Source organism: Melospiza georgiana, chromosome 2, assembly GCF_028018845.1.
Source record: "Melospiza georgiana isolate bMelGeo1 chromosome 2, bMelGeo1.pri, whole genome shotgun sequence".
Lineage (NCBI taxonomy): Eukaryota > Metazoa > Chordata > Aves > Passeriformes > Passerellidae > Melospiza > Melospiza georgiana.
The window spans coordinates 93,358,579-93,375,008 of record NC_080431.1 but is presented as its reverse complement, the minus strand read 5'-3'; the positions used below and the strand labels follow the sequence as shown (position 1 = coordinate 93,375,008).

Genomic DNA, 16,430 nt, shown 5'->3' with positions numbered 1-16,430 from the left:
AAAAACACCCTATCAATGCACACAGGGGAGAGCAGAGATGGTCAGAGGGTTTGTACTGAAGGTTCATATTTAAAGTTGCATTCTATACAGGAATTCAAATAAGCAGAAAAAAACCAAAACCTAGAAAAGGCATGGCAAGAGCTCTGGGGCCATGAAAGGTTTTAGAAATAAGAGGTCCAGGAGATAAGTGAGAAGACATTAAGTATGTGCAAGAAAAAGACAAGGGCAGAGCTGAGTTGCTCAGATGAAGCCATGCAGTTGAAAGATTATCCTTACCAGCCTTGTTCTCATAAAAACTTACTAATATGTCCCAGTATCCCACTGTCTGACACCTCAAACATCTACCTGTTGTGTCATCTCCCAGTGGAAAATTGGCAGGACTGGACCATTGGAAGGAAACTTGAAGGAAATCTCTTGAAACTCCCACACAGACAGCAGAAGTCAGTGGGGAATCCCAAAGAGAATGGGGGAGCTGAGGGAACTGGCTCAGATGAAATGATAGAAAGAAACAGCAGCTTGCAGAGTAAATCCCAATGACAGAAATGCAATTTGCAATCAAGACATCTGCTAAAAGTCACTCAAGGACAGAGCCCAACAGGAAAAGAGAAGTACCACAAGGAAATTTAAATTCTGAGAGTTCCTAAGCAAAGGGGGGAAAAAGAGGAAGAAAAAATAGCAGTACTGAACAAACATGATCATTAGTCATTTTATCAGAGATCCTGTTTTTCTTTTCTTGACTGACATGTTTTTGAAAAGCCTTGTCTGATAGAGAGCTCTTCATGTCACTTAAGTTAATCCTTCAGAAAACTTTAGCTGAACTTTGGAAGTTATTTTGAAAATTATATTCACATTAAAATGGGTAACACGGAACATGGTTAAATTCCTTTTCTCTAACAAAACAGAGGACTGATACAGCAACTTCATCACACTCTGACATAACTTACATGGGAAAGAAATCACCAGAAAACATCACCATGAACCCAGAAAGAGGAAAGCTGACAGTGAGTGTGTTTAGACTAACAAAAAATAAACATGGAAGTGAAACTTGCAAATTCACACTGAACAGAATTGATTTGCAAAAGTGCCAACCTACTATGCTGGTATTCTAAATAAAAAATTACTTACTTTAAAGAGCTGTTTATGCTCAGAAGATTCAACAGATTGTTGCAGAAGTTATTCTGCCTACATTGTGCAAGATACCAGAGCTGATACCATAATGACTGCTCTGTTATAATGAAAAATGCACCAACCTATTGCCTCTGGCATGCCTCTTATGGCACTGTTACACTTATAAACATTACACATGAGAAAGTGAACAAGCTGCACATATTCTATTAGCTTATATGTGTATTCTAAATGTTTTTTTTTTTCCCAGAAACAAACCAAAAATCCCACATATGCCTACTTGTAAATTTTCACTACTGCATTTCCTGTATGGATTAAATCACATATCTACATTTCACACACTTCATTCCACCACATACTGTCGTAGTTACAAAGGTAAAGAAACATACTGTCCATGAAACTAAGACCAAGTTCCTAATTCAGATTTAAATTTCGTTTGTAGAATATATATATATATTTAATATGAAAGGATATTATTTGCCATATACTTCATGAAAGCAATATACTATCTTCACCCTATAATGGAACAAATAAACTTCTTGCAGTAAGACTGAACTTAAGCACCCTTAACAAAACTACCTTTGAGCAAATTACAGCATTGGGAAAAAAAAACCACTAACAATAAACTCAGCAATTTCAGCCAATTTAAAGACCTAGATAAGAAATTATCTTCAGAACACCCACCAATCCTTATTTGGATTTGTGAAAAGTTCATTCATTTAATGCTTATGTTTAGAAAGAATTGAGGAGTTTACAAAAGTCACTTACTTATCTCCAAAGAATTTCCTCCAGAAATCTGCAGCGTCGGCTTTGGTGATGCGGAAGTTATCACCCTGGAATTGTCCATTTGGAAAAATAGCCTTGATTTCTGCTAACATGTGGCTGAAGATGAGAGACAGCTTTGTAAGGTTTCTCCTGCAGATATAATAGGGATAAAAATCACATCAAATCCTTTGAATTTAATAAATTTAATCAATCTTTCAGTATTTCACATATCCCATGTATTTGTATAACAATCACTCTGTGACACAAGAAAAACACTGAGCTTTCAACTGAAATCACAAAGAAATACAAATCAGTGGTTTGTGTTTCCATGGACTTCTGAGGACATATTTATCATAAGTCTCCATGAATATAAACTACTTTTTGCAAACAGAACACATTTGAGTTCTCAACTGCATATTCAGATACACTTCTTGTGCATTATGTTTGTGTGTTTCTATTTCATTTACCCATTGCAGAAGCAAGAATTTATACTAATTAGACAGCTTATACATTTTAAAAGAGCCCCAACCAACAAAGAAAACCAAAAACCTACTCCACACTCAAAAATCTAAAATTATAGTTTTGTATGTGACAACAAACCTGCTTCATTCCAGGTCTCTAGAAATATAAACACACCATAGAACTAGATTTGCTCCTTTTTCCTATGATTTTTTTTCAGCGTTCTCTTAGTGTATCTACTTCTTGTTCTCCTTTCAAATGCTCTCTAGTTAAAACTTACTTTCACTAGCATATTATAAACAAAAATCTAACTTGTTGTAAACAAACAAACAAAAAAAAAAGCAAGCTTTTTTGCTATTGTCTCATTTCCATACATTTTCCAGGCTTGTATCAGGTAATCAAAAATTACTTGGCTTTTGGCACAGAAATCCCATCTAGTATAGTGCAAAGAACAAAAAAATTCTTAAATGCAAAAAATCCTTTTGTACAGAAAAATCTGTGGGAAATGGTGAGGAGAGGAGAAAAGAAAGAAGAAGGAAACTTTATGAGAGTTTCTGTCTGGAGATTCCTTAATGGGAAAGAAAAAAAGGGCCATTTCCCAAGATCATATACATAATAGAGGAGACTGAGCAGTTTGTAATGAAGGATTTGTATTCTTGTGAATTCTACTGGAGTATTTTAATGTGTTAAAAGTGTCCTTTCTATGTCAGGCCAGTTCAGCTTCAACCATCTCAGGTATTATTTAAAAATGACTCGAGCAATTTAATGAAAACCACACATGCTTAAAATACTTATCAATCATGTAATTTACAGTCTGTTTAAAGACAGTATTTTAAATAAATTCAAACTTATGCTTAAGTTCCTTGACAGATGGAAATATTAAGATAGACATTTATTTTAGTTGAACATATTTCCTGGGGTCTTCCAAAAAGAACACTCAATTTAGCACTGAGGTGGTAATTGTTTCAACTTCATTTGTGAACTTTATAATAGAAATTTCTGTGGAAGCTGTGTTGCAGATATTCTATAGGTTTTACTACCAAGAAAATGATGATAAAGTTCTTGTGAAAACATGAGTAATTTAAAACAAACAAAGCAATCCCTGATGAATACACTCTCCCTTCCTCAAGATAAAGAATGGCTTAGGGGTAAGTCATTCAGAGTCCTCTAATTCCTTCAGCAAAATCAGATGTCTGTAATAACGATGCGCAATAGTTCCTTGCTATCCTCCCCTTTCTATTTCCTTTGTATTTTAATCACACCCATGTATTCTTTATTATTTTACTCTTCAGAACTCAAGCCTGATGCAGAAGGGCAAGCAACAGCTTTTTTCATGTGGCTTCCTCAGTCTGCCCTAGACCCAAGATTAAACAAGAAGCTTTCTGTACTTGGGACAGACGGGAATACGACTCGGTGCGAGTTCGAGCAGAGCTCTGCCTTGCCTGGCACAACCAGCGTCCCACATTAATGTGCTGTGCTGTGCTGTGCTGCAGGGGCTCTTTTCAGGTACAAATTCACCTGGTGAGCTCGCTGGGTCCCTGAGGCTTGAGCCCTGCAGTGAGTTAAGGGATGAAGCCACACGGAGGTGCCATCTGGGGCATTTCCTTGTCTGTCCCTGCAGAGGCACTGCCTGCTGGGCACAGCTGCACAGGACATGGCCAGGACATGGCCAGCAGCTGCTGGGATGTGGCAGCAAATGCACAGGAGAGACACGCTCCCAAATGGCTCCATCTAAATCACAAAGCCTCTTCCTTCCCTCTTAGAGCAGCACCAGTCACTACGAGCATCAGGACACTTCTGTTCCGGTATACAAAACCGTAAGGAAAGGAGAAAAGTAATCATAAGGAAAAAATTATAAGGAAAGAAAAAAAAACCCTATTTTTGTTTGCATTTGAATAAACAAGAAAAAAATATTTTAACATCTGAGACAGCTTCTTTTTATCTGATGGCAAAGGTGAAACTTGAAACCAACTAGAAGCTTGTCTGTGCTTGAACATATATCACAGCATGTACAAACTGCAAGAGATGACAAACTCCTGGTAATTTATTTGCAGGACATCTGTTTTTTTCTCTTTAATTTTGATTCTTACTCTATGAGATAATTATCTCAAGTCCTTCTTTGGTATCAAAAAGCCATGATAAATCATGCCTCATTTTTTCACTTACATATTTTTTCTTTAGAACCGCAAAGTACATATTGCACCATTTTTGCTCAGATATGCTTATGCGGTACCAGATCTCAGTCCCTTCTTGAGGCAAAGTTACAAAGCTCACTGACTTCTGAAAGGGTTTTCAACTATTATGATGCAGAGATGATGGCACTGGGGTGGGCAATGACTCCCCTCTCTGAGCATTTCATTTGCCTGGAGATATCTACCCATTTCAGCAATGTACTTTTCCTGCCTTGGGGAGGGCGTTCCCAGGACACCTCAGGAAGCACGTACTGCACTTCATCAGACCTGGCAGTGTGGAAAATGTGTAAGCATTTTTCAGCTTAGGATGGTTCCCTTCCTTCTCCCATATGAAGGATGGACCAGTGTCAAAAATTTTCCATTTTACTCTCCATTCATAAGTTTTTCCATCTTACTTTCCATTCATAAGTTTATTCAAGACAAGGTATTCATTTGAAAAAACAACAACTAAAACCATCAAAGTTTGGCAATTTAGTGGATAATTCTAATGGAAGCCAAAGAACCATTTGATCTGAGCACCTATTTTAGGTCTCGTTGCCACCATGAGATTGTAAAGAATCCAGTCTACATCTCTTGCATAATAAAGTAATAAAGGTTTTCTTCTCCAGGTCACAGCAAAGACTGATGCAGGGGCAAGGGGACAATTGCACTGGCAGCCTGGTGGAGCAGAAGAGCTGAGCAGATAGAGATATGCTCCAGAGACCCTTCGACTCACTGTAGTCCAGCAGGAGAGATATCCTAAGGGATCACAATGGAGTTACAGCTCAAAATAACACTATCCAAATTATACATAAATAGTGGTTTTAATGCCTCAGCAGCCAGCTTTAAGGGTTTAAAATTATAATATACTTTCACTGGCAACCTGGGGTTAGAGGTGGAACTTCTTTCCTCAGCTGTGGAACAGAGCACAGATGTTTTATCTCTGCAGAAAAGGGATTTCATGCTGATGAGAAAAACCTTAATTCCTGAAATTAAAATCAAACAACACTGCTTTATACAAAAGTGAACTAAGATGATCATTTGCCAGTATATAATAGCTACTGTGGTAAAATATAACAATATTTTAACACTAAATGATGTAACATCAACAGCATTTTATGTAACACACAGTGTAGGTCTCATCCCTATTACTTGCAACATAGTCAGCACCTCCTAGCTGATGTTTTTCCTATAATTCAAGCTTAGATTTTTGCTACCTTCCTTTCACTGAGTCAAATTAATGCCATACAAGTCAAATCCCCTGTAGAACTTGATTCCTGAAGAACCATTTTGTCAGTCATAGTCTATGGTTTGTTGCCAACCATCTTTGCCCATGACAGATTTACTGAAGACACAACACGGTCTGAATCGACCCCAGAACACCTAAGATACAAAGATTAAATACTGAATTTTCATTTCACATAAACTTGCAAAGATGTACTGAATCAGTAAGCATCTTTTGGTTAATGAGAAAGATGTATTTTTTAAATTTCAAAATGAATCTGTCTTTTGAAATTATACCTCATCAGCAAGATTTCTAAATAGAGATCAAAGCCTGAAGACAAGAATTTTGGGTTTCTTCACTTCTCAGCAAATTACTATATTCTGAATCAATTTTCTCTTCAACTGCCAGGAGTGAGGTCAGGCTAGAGAATACTGCAAAGATTTGATTTGAAAATTGAAGGACTATTTAAATATCAGTCATATGCAATGTGAAAACAAGGCTTGATACTGGAGATACTACAATATCCCAGCTAAAGCCAAACAGCAGCAGCTGAGTAGTAGGAGGTCTGAAAGCAGTCCTGCCCTCCTGGATCTACTGAAAAATGAAGTAAAGCATGATCAACATGCAATAGCATAGATAGGTTTGGGCTGTGTCAACTTTGTAATCACTGCATGAAGTTCATTTCACTTGCTGGAAGGCAGCAGAGTCCAGCAAACAGGACTGGACAGGGAATTAGGCAGTGTCACTTCCTTTCTGCCACTGGCTTTGATTATGAGGTGGAAGGAACACCTGAGCCCTGCATTTACTGCAGGACATGGATGAACAGAACAAAATGCTCAGAGAGCTCTGAACTTGGAGAGCTCTGAACAAAAACGCACAGCAGATCCAGCCTGTGCATAAATACACAAAGCAAAGCATCAATCTGTGCCCTGGTCCTTCAGAATTATTGGATGTCACAGACAATAACCAAGACAAAGTCATTTTAACAATAAATAGTTGTTACTCCTGCAAAAGCTTGAAAATGTTTATCTCTACCTACATACCACATGTATATATAATTTCTGCTTTCATGCCCATGTATTACTATGCCCATGAATAAAAACAACCATTTTACAGCTACAAATATTTCTGAAAAAAACCCCTCTAGTCTGGAAAAGAAGTATGAATGAATATCTCTGCAGTTATTTATGTCATTCCAAAAATTAGGTTATTGCTGGATTTCCTTCTTCATTGCATCTAGTAAGTGTTTCATCTTTCTGCATTCACATTGATACACTTTGTTAAACCATCAGCTGCTGTAATAAGCAATACACCAACTTTCCAACTCATAATATACAACTCAATACTTGGAAAGGAAAAACAGTCTGTAGCGTTAGAATAAAATCTATTTGGCAGCTAAGAATATTTCCCAGATAGAACTTTCAAAAAAGTTCACCAAACTACTCCTAAATAACAGATAATTCCTCCATAATCATTTTATAGAATAATCATACAAAGACAGCTCTCTTAGCTGGCAAAACTGCAAATCATAACTGCATAGGAACTAAGATGTAAGAAAGTTTGAAATATGAATTTCATAAGGTGAATTGTTTACTTTGACTTCTAAAAATCCATCCCCCCCAAATATTAAAGCCTCAAAATCCAAAGCATATGTACAGAGCTCATTTCACTTAATTAGTTCTATTCAAAACAGATCTCTGATCCATATGCTTGATTGTGGTAAAACATAAGGATTCTACAAAATACATGTTACTGATCCAAAGGAACAGAATAGAGTCTTGTGATTCGGGTACAAAGGAGGGAAATGAAGACCCATGTTCTGAGCTCTGTTACTCCACTTTCACAGAGTTCAGAATTTATGTTTTGTGACTCAGATTTCCATTGTGTAAAAAAAGCTCTTTACAAATTCTTTCCCATTTTTATATTGCCACTATAAGGACAGTCATAGCTGCTCATAAAACCCCCTGACAGATGATACTTCTGCCATTAGCTACTGATAAGTGACTCAAATAGGAATGCACTAAGTCCAGGACAAAATGCAGAAGATAAAATCTGAAGAAATATGTGAATTTTTTAAGATCTCCAGAAGACATGGGGAAAAGACTAAAAATTATACATGCTGACAATGGTTCACTCTTGATAATCCAGTACAACCCTGACTCATTCATCTCCCTTCCTCTTATAGAACTTCCCTTCTCAGAGACAGGAAACATAGGAAAAAGAATTAGTAAAACAACCTACCAATAAAAAAAAAAAAAAAAAAAAAAAAAAACACCAAAAAACCAAAGCGACTCCACAACAACAACAAAAAAAAAAAAAAAAAAAAAATCCCCCTCAAAACCAGTAACATTTCCACAAGGAAAAAAACCAACAAAACAAAAACCCCAACACTTCTTTTTTAGAAATCTACAGGTGCAGAATGCAGTCAGATAATCTGAACAATGGAGTATTCCTTAACACTTTAGAGGAAGCAAAGGAAACCAAAGGTTCCTGTCAACAAGCTTGCAGGGATAAAAAATGCCTACCATCATATTTGGCAATCAGATCAACTCTGCTTCTGTGCAATGATTATTTTTAAAAGCTATATAAGGACAGGGTATTGTTCAGGGACCAAAGTTTATGAGCCTATTCTTGGGATGAAATGTCCCTGGGATTAAGAATAATCATGAGCTCTATTTCCTACTTGTGCCACTGACTCATGGAAGGAACACATATAACTAAATTTTGATGTGATGTAGTATTCCTTATCTGTAAGCTGCTCTACAAACAAAACCTAAAAACCTGCCTTAAACATGGCAAAATTCAACCAATAACTAAATTAATCATATATTAAGCAAAAAAAAAAAAAAAACCCCCCAAAAAAAAAAAAAAAACCACCAAAAAGGTAGTATAAAATTGTAAGAAACTAACTGGAGGCAACTACTACATTTCTTTGAGCCATGGAGGAGCTGGGTTTATTATGGGTAGGAAAGCAGCATCCTTCCTTGAATGGCTCTTCATCAGCTTCTTTGTCACAGATAGAAGGAATATGGTACAAGTCTGTGCTATTCACAACGGATACCAAAAGGAAGAAATGACAGACTTGGGGTAAAGATTGGGCAAGGATGATTTGGAAAACAAAAAGCTGATTCCAATGTCACTTTGAATTTTCCTCCATCTTTTCCTTAGCTCAGAAATCATTTTACATTGATACACCAACTTTCACCAGCAGCCTGGATCCTTTTGCTCTCATGTTTTAAAAAAGATATTAAAATGGAAGAAGGCAATGCTTGAAGAATTCAAAATTTCATTTCATCTTGTGAAACTGCTCATCAGCTGTCATTGCTTTTTTAGCAGGTATTTATTGCCCAATTTATACAAAAAACAAGAGTTAACTTAATATACAGCATCTTAGTAAAGAAAGTGAAATATAAACACAGAGGAAGGAAGAAGGCCAGGGTTTTTGCCAATCTGTAACACTCCATAAACATTGATGAGTCTGTCTACTCACCGCTCTTTCATTTGTGAACTGGCACGCCACTGTGCCACCAACACTTCAGCAAAGTTCTATCCAAGGATTTTGTTTGATTTTTGCTGAACAAATGCTCCATACAGCAGCAACTATGAACAGCTCTTGTTAGCTGGGCTTTAGGCTTTACAGTCCAAGTTTTGAAATTTTCATTACTTCCAGTTCTGTCCAAGGGGCATTTATCCACACAGATAAATGTCTCAAGGTACTCCTAAACCATTTTAATTTCTTTCCTCACTAGCTCTCTGGTATATGAGGTAACAAATAAAACCATGAAATGAAAACCTCAGGAGTGCTGGCAGGAATAAGAAGCAACAAAGGAAACACAATCTGCATAAAGCAAATTGTGAGTCATCAAAAATAAAGAGGTATGTTGACAAGCTAAAGATTTAATAATTTTGCCCATAATTATTTTCTTTAATTAGTTATGCAGAAGGACAGAGGTTACAAAAAAAAATCCCTCATCCCTCTAGAGAATGCTACTCTGAAAGCAACTTGCATAAAACTGATCTGAATATTTACAAGTACAAATACTTTGTGAAGGATAGTCAATCCTATAACATTTTAAGTGGCAACATAAACTAAGAGCTAACAGACTTATTGATTTTACTACTAAGACTTTCAATGGACCTACTAGATCATCTGTACAAAATACATGATTTAACATCCCCAATCGAACATGTACACAGATTTAAAAACCCAGCTGGACACTGGCTGTTTAGTTTTATTTGCTACTTTTTAACAGCCCATTGCTTTTGCACTATGGCTCCACTCCTCAGTTACAACATGTTGTTCAAGCACTCTTTGCTTTCTCCAACCTCCTCCCATGGACATCTTTGTGTATAATGGTCCAATATTATTTAACTGAACACTGAGTTAAGTCTAATATCTGTATGTATAAATGAAACTGAGGTTATCACAGAATTCCCCAGGAACAACAGTATACTAAGTCTTTAAAAAGCTGAATTAATTAATTGAATGCAGAAAGACAGAAAACTTGTTAAAAACATGAATTAATTAATGTGAAACCTAGAAGACTGAATTAGCATCCTTTCACCATCTTCCAAAGCCTTTAAGTGGAAGGGATATTCAAAACAACACTTGGCTAAAATAAGCAGCCTTAAAGACAGAGGTGTGGTTGGTATAATTTTTTGGTACCCAATTAGGCCAGTAAGCACCTTGAATTGCAAGAGAAAGCGAGGTCACTTCTATTATTCCATGTACTGGAAGTAGAACTGATACTACCAAAAGCTGTTAATACTTCCCCATACAACCATCTTCCTCATAATTCTTGTAAGGATCACTTGGCTTGAAGATTATTTGTGCCATGGATAGAGCACATCTGTGCCAGGCCAAGCACAGCTGTGTGCAAAAAGGGACCCTGCTGCATGGACCAACTCAAGTGACTCCAGAAGGGATAAGGGGCTGAATTTGGCACAAATCCTGCCACAGCCAACACAGCAGCCAAAGGCCAGGGCTGGCACAAGGAGGTACCAATGTGCTAAATGCTTATCCCCTGACAGTAATTGAGCACGAGCAAAGGAAAGTGGTTTAGTTCTGTGTCATGCTTCATCTAGGCTGCTGTCATGCAAAAACTCAGGAAACTCAGTGGGTTCTTGGTTCTGAGGTGCTAATACCAACAAAGCACGTGTGCCATGCAGCACCCCGAGCAATCCTCTTCCTGTGCAGGTCTGCCTCCCATCTGAGCAGCAAACAACCGATGATGCTTCACTTCACGGGTCTGCAGTGTGCTCATTTCCTACACAGAAATAGTCCAGAACATGGAATCAGGCTTCTCCTTCCAGGGCTTTTTATTCAGACTATGATCTCCCCTTAAAACATGCTGCTATGATGTTTTCTAAGTAAAATAAACTAAAAAGAGATTCATGAGCATTCTTAGCAACAGGCAAAAAGTACTTTAAATTCAAAACCAACTGAATTTTGCAACAGTATGGCTTTTTGAGAAGACAAATATTTATGACTGTTAGAGAGCGAATCCAAAATTTTTCAGGCTTACTGCTCATCACACTAAGTGACTGTGGAAATCTGCAACACAATTTAGCCACATTTCAAAGCAGGGCTGCTAAATACTTCTTTCTGACTTTAAGGACTTTTGGCAAACTAATATCCATATGCATTTTCCCCACTTATACAATTCTCAAGTACCTAAATCCATTTTTGATATTTAACAGGAAATGGCCTTTGGATCCTTTGTGCCTCCCAGTACTCTTGGTGAGACTGACACAAGTTTGGCTAAATGGTGGAACTGAGGGAAATCTCATTTATGCAAGAGGGCCCAAAATTCAAAATTCTCAGCACTGAATTCTGAGCTCATGGTACTTGACTAAACATATGCAGGACAAAACCTAAGTTTGAGCTAGCCTGCAGCTGTGAGACACAGATCTAATTCTTACACAGGGGGCTTTTAACACAAAAGAAGATAGAATAAAAATATTATTCTCATTTCTCTTAGCAAAGCCCACAATTAAATCAGAAAGAAAGATGAGATGTTTGATTCAAGAGCAAAGACAGAAGATAGAGAAAGGAAATGGAAAGAAATAGATGGCAACATTGTACTGAGAGAGATTTATTTACAAGGTATGATAATGCAGAGCAGCATGGGAAAGCCCACGAGAAAAAGCTAACACTTCTACAGAAAAGTTTGAACATCATGAAAAAAATTAAACTATAAGGAGATGTATTAAACACCAGGAACAAATGCACCTGGTGTTTAATAATCTCCTTAAACAAATAATTGTGCAGTTGCTATCTAAGTGAACATCTCTCTGCATTCAGGCCTAGCTAGGCAACAGAGCCATGGAATAAAAAAATCTCACACTGATTTAGAGACAGTGAAAATGTACAAACCCAAAGGGGATCAAGCATGGCCACACACAGAATCATTCCTGGCAATTCTTTTGAGACCTTACCTTTTCAGTTATGATTTTATTTTTGTTTGTATGTGTCGTAAGAAGTGCAGCAGTATTTTTACTGATCAGATCTTCTAATGCAGATAAGGGATCTAAAGAGAAGTTTTGAAATAACATCCACTATCTTGCATTAGGAGTGCATAGAAGTATAAAAACTGCTGTATTTTTAAAAGTGCTGTAACCTGCAGAGGAGTACCTGCTGGTTTCCACTGAGTGCAAGACCACAAGCTGTCCCAGCATTCCAAAGAGCCTGGCCAAAAAGGAATTTTCCTGGTTGAGCTGCTTCTGAGACTTGATCAAGAGAAAATACTGAGCTGCACATTTTGCCATAGAATTCAACTTCAGAGAAAGTCCTTGGATTTTACTTTTTGAGCCTCTTGTGCATCATCACTTCTATTTATTTGCTCTGTGACAGTGACAGAAGCCTCTCATCAAAAGTGGAATTGTTTTACAAAAACTAACCCTCTTCATTCCATGTGGCTTCGTGTCAAAAGTGTCATCATTAAATGAGTAGAGAAACTCTACACTTTAACAAATATATTTTTTACAGACCTTCAAATATATAGGAATTTTGACCCTAAGCCCTGAAATCAGATTCCACGTAGGCAGACACTCTCATTACAGCATTCTAAGTGTTGTCACTAAAGCATTCTAAGAGTATTTTAGACCACATGAAAACATGATATTTATTCAAAATGGAAATTCAAGTGAAAGCTACATAACCCATCAAAATATAATAATCAGTCTTCAAATCATGTCTCAAGTTATTCAATTCAAGTTATTGAATCAAACACATAATAAAAATTTCCATTAGATGTACTCTAATCAAATCCACCTGAAATCATTCACTGAAAATAATTTAAACATTACTTAGAGCTGAGATGCTGCTAGTTTGCAGCATTCAGATAACAGAAGTCTGTGTCCCATAGCTAAGCAGTGTCACACAAATGCATATGGCACAAAAATATACAAAATAAGATACATGAAGTACTGAAACTGTATGTGGGTCTCAGAATAACCACTGGGGTTTTATTTACTGGCTGAGAGACTGTAAAGTGACTTGCATTGAGAGAAGAAAACTACCCACACCAGTAAACAACCTATTCCCTTTCACATACTCCCTGAGGCACTCAGTCACCTGCCCTCCTGCATATGAGGAGCACATCTAAAGCATTTAAATCCAGATACATTGCTGCCACATTGTGTTAGGTACTTTATCTGTTCCTAACAGAATAGCAGAGAGAGAACTATCAAATCCTTGGTTCCAAAATGCCACTTGAAATGATGCTGTACACACTCGTGGCCCTTGAGGATCAGGTCAGTGGGTACCCAACAGGACAGTTAGGAATCATCTGGCATCAACAGAATGCAGCACAGACCTTGGTCAAAGTCTAACAGATTTAATAAGATGTGTGATTTCACACCAACTGGAAAAAAAAAATAAAGCTGGCTGAAATATTTTCATCAGTAATTTGGACAGTAAAAGCAGGCCCTAAAACCCACAAGGATATAGCTAGACAGACAGGTGTGTTTTTCAAGTAAACAGAGGCAGAATCCTTGCCTTCAGGACGTACTGATGTCAAATCTCCAAACAGAAGCTGTCCATACAAATCAAAATAAACCATTTTGCCTCTTCACTCCTTATCTCCCATGAAAAGCAAAGGAAGAGAACTGAATGAAAAAGACTGAGATGCTATTTGCAAAAAATTACTTTCCTTTTTTTGGTCTAAAGTACAATAACCATGAAGAAATTTATACCCTGATCTGCTTATTATTTATTTTACATGAAGCTATTCAAAGGCTATAAGGCTGAGAGATAACTGCAAATAGCTGCAAAGTGACTGCTCAACAAAAACAGCAGATGTAGTTCAATATATGTGAAGGCATAATGTATTTGAACAAAAAATCTTGACCTGATGTAGAAAATGCCAGGCTCTGACCTGTCCATTGTCAATCAGAAGCAAAATTCTCCATTATGATAAGTAATTCCATATAAATATCTCCTCAGTGTTCATCAGCAATAAAAACCCACATCAAATATAATGAATTATTAGCAAAATAAGAGAGGAAAAAAACCAGAAAACATAATTATGCCACCATGTAGAAACACAGTCTCCTGCTATCAAATCAGACATATAAGAAACAGAGATAAAAGAGATACACTGAAAGCCAAGTGAGGTTACCAAAGGTAAGAAATGGATACAAACTGAGGCGGAATGAAGTGTGGTGGGACTCCTCACACTGGATGAGTAACCACAGAGGAACTCAGATAAGAGATCTACAAATTGCAAATGACATAAGGAAGATGGATGAGGACTGACAGTAACTAGAACATTTAGTGAAGGTGACAGGAAGCAAGCTCAAAAAATCCCCAATGCACAGAAGTTGTTGCCTAAGGATACTGAGGAGGCAAGTTTAAATAGGTTTGAGGGGAAGCTGGGAAAACACCAGGAAGAGCTGCTTCACTGAAGGTTACTGGAGTAACAATGCACAACAGGCTCAGGAAATCCCTTGGCTAAAAACGGCCAAAGGCTGAGAGAGTACTAGGGAAACACACTCAATTATACTTATTTGCCCCATTTATTCTTCCTTAGGTATCTCCTTATGCTCACCACTGAAAACAAGAATAACTATAATGATTAGATCAGCCTCTGTCTTAAAAGTAAGACACAGTACTCAAGAACTAAAGCATATGGTTCATAGGTTACCCCCAAAGCTCTTAAGTTCACTCATTTCACTCATACAATTTGATTGCACAGAACTTCTAATACCTGATCACTCATAAATTAATTTTGGATGCCTTGGTGAATGGAAGCATTCTACTGTTGACAATCATCCTTTTTCACCCCCATAACTGAGATTAGAGAGTTGAAGTTGCCCAAATCACAGCCTGTAGCATGAGCGTGGCTACGTGCTTCACCAGGAGGGTGGCCTGGCATTGTCTGGCAGCAGAAAGGGCAGGGGGTGGAGCAGCACTGCTTGAGGCAAAGACTGAGAGAAGCACCAGGCTTGGTCAGGAGCAGAGCCCTGTTCTGTGCTTTACAAGGATAGCTGCAACAAGAACCTGCAAGGGTACTTGCCAACACTGGAGACCTGAGCAGTGTTAAGGGGGCTGGTGGTGAAATTGAATCACAGATGTCTTCCAAGATAATCAGTTTCAACAGTGAAAGCCAAGTAAGACAGCATTCCTAAAATTAGATGAAGAGGCTCATAGAGGGCAAGTGTCCAAAGAGAAAAGGTTACTACACCACAGCTGCAGTGGAAACTTCCAAATTCTGAGCACCAATGTGAAAATCTGTTATGTTTCACTTACTGCTACATTTTATCACATGCAGACCATTGAAACAATACACATGAATAGAATCACAACTAAACACAAAATACACTAAAATTCCTTCTGGTAAAAATAGTTTTGAAGGCATGAAAGTTCCAGGAGTTACACCTTAAGAATTTATTCCCCTGAGACAACACTTGTGCAGTTTTGCCTAGCAAGGCAGTTCACTTTGCTACTTGCAAAAGTAAACACTTTATGCAATTATGGATTCCTGGAACAATCCATCAGTCTCTGAAAACAAATTGCTTTGAAACAGGAGTGTAAACCAAAAGACAATACCGGTCTTCCCTCAAAGACTGGAATGTAAACCTAAAGACAATACTGGTCTTCCCTCAAACACCGAAGCATTTCAGCTCTTGCTACCAAAGCAAGTAAGAACAGGAGACGGAAATTGAAACAAACAAAAATCTCTGGATATTAAGACATCCAGCTGCAAATTTCTAATCACCCTTTTTTTTTGCATGAGTCATCCTTAAAATCACTGCACTAAATATCCTCACCACGTGAAAATACTTATATTAAGAGTGTGTGAAATTATACTATCTTTAGTGTTGTTTACATTCCCAACACTTCAATTTCTCTAATTACTTGAATGCTGCAGCTAAATTAAATACATAAATATACTCTTAAGAGCCATTGGACTAAAATATTCACAGTCAAAAACACATTCTCACTTCAGTTTTTTCAGATCAGCCATTCTGGGATAGGAAAGGAGCATTAACTACCAAAGTACACCATGTATTTAATCACCCTATGATACTATGAATAATGAGAGACAACTGTTTAGATCTGAAGGGAAACAGAAATGGAAAAATAAATCTGCATTCCTTCCATCTCTGGGAAGCTCAGAGCACCAGGTACCACAGCAGGTAGCCTGCTGATGTTTGGCACAGTTTGAAATATCCTCGACAAA

The 16,430-nt window shown here is 37.5% G+C and overlaps 1 protein-coding gene across 2 annotated transcripts in view; it reads right to left on the bottom strand.

The window, feature by feature from the left end:
• The window catches only part of CBLB (Cbl proto-oncogene B), a 126,501-nt gene that overhangs the window by 56,494 nt on the left and 53,577 nt on the right, over positions 1-16,430 (bottom strand). For both annotated transcript variants that reach the window (XM_058018519.1, XM_058018520.1), the window contains exon 4: positions 1,894-2,040. In XM_058018519.1, coding sequence (XP_057874502.1) covers positions 1,894-2,040 — 147 coding nt within the window. The remainder of the gene's footprint in view (positions 1-1,893; positions 2,041-16,430) is intronic.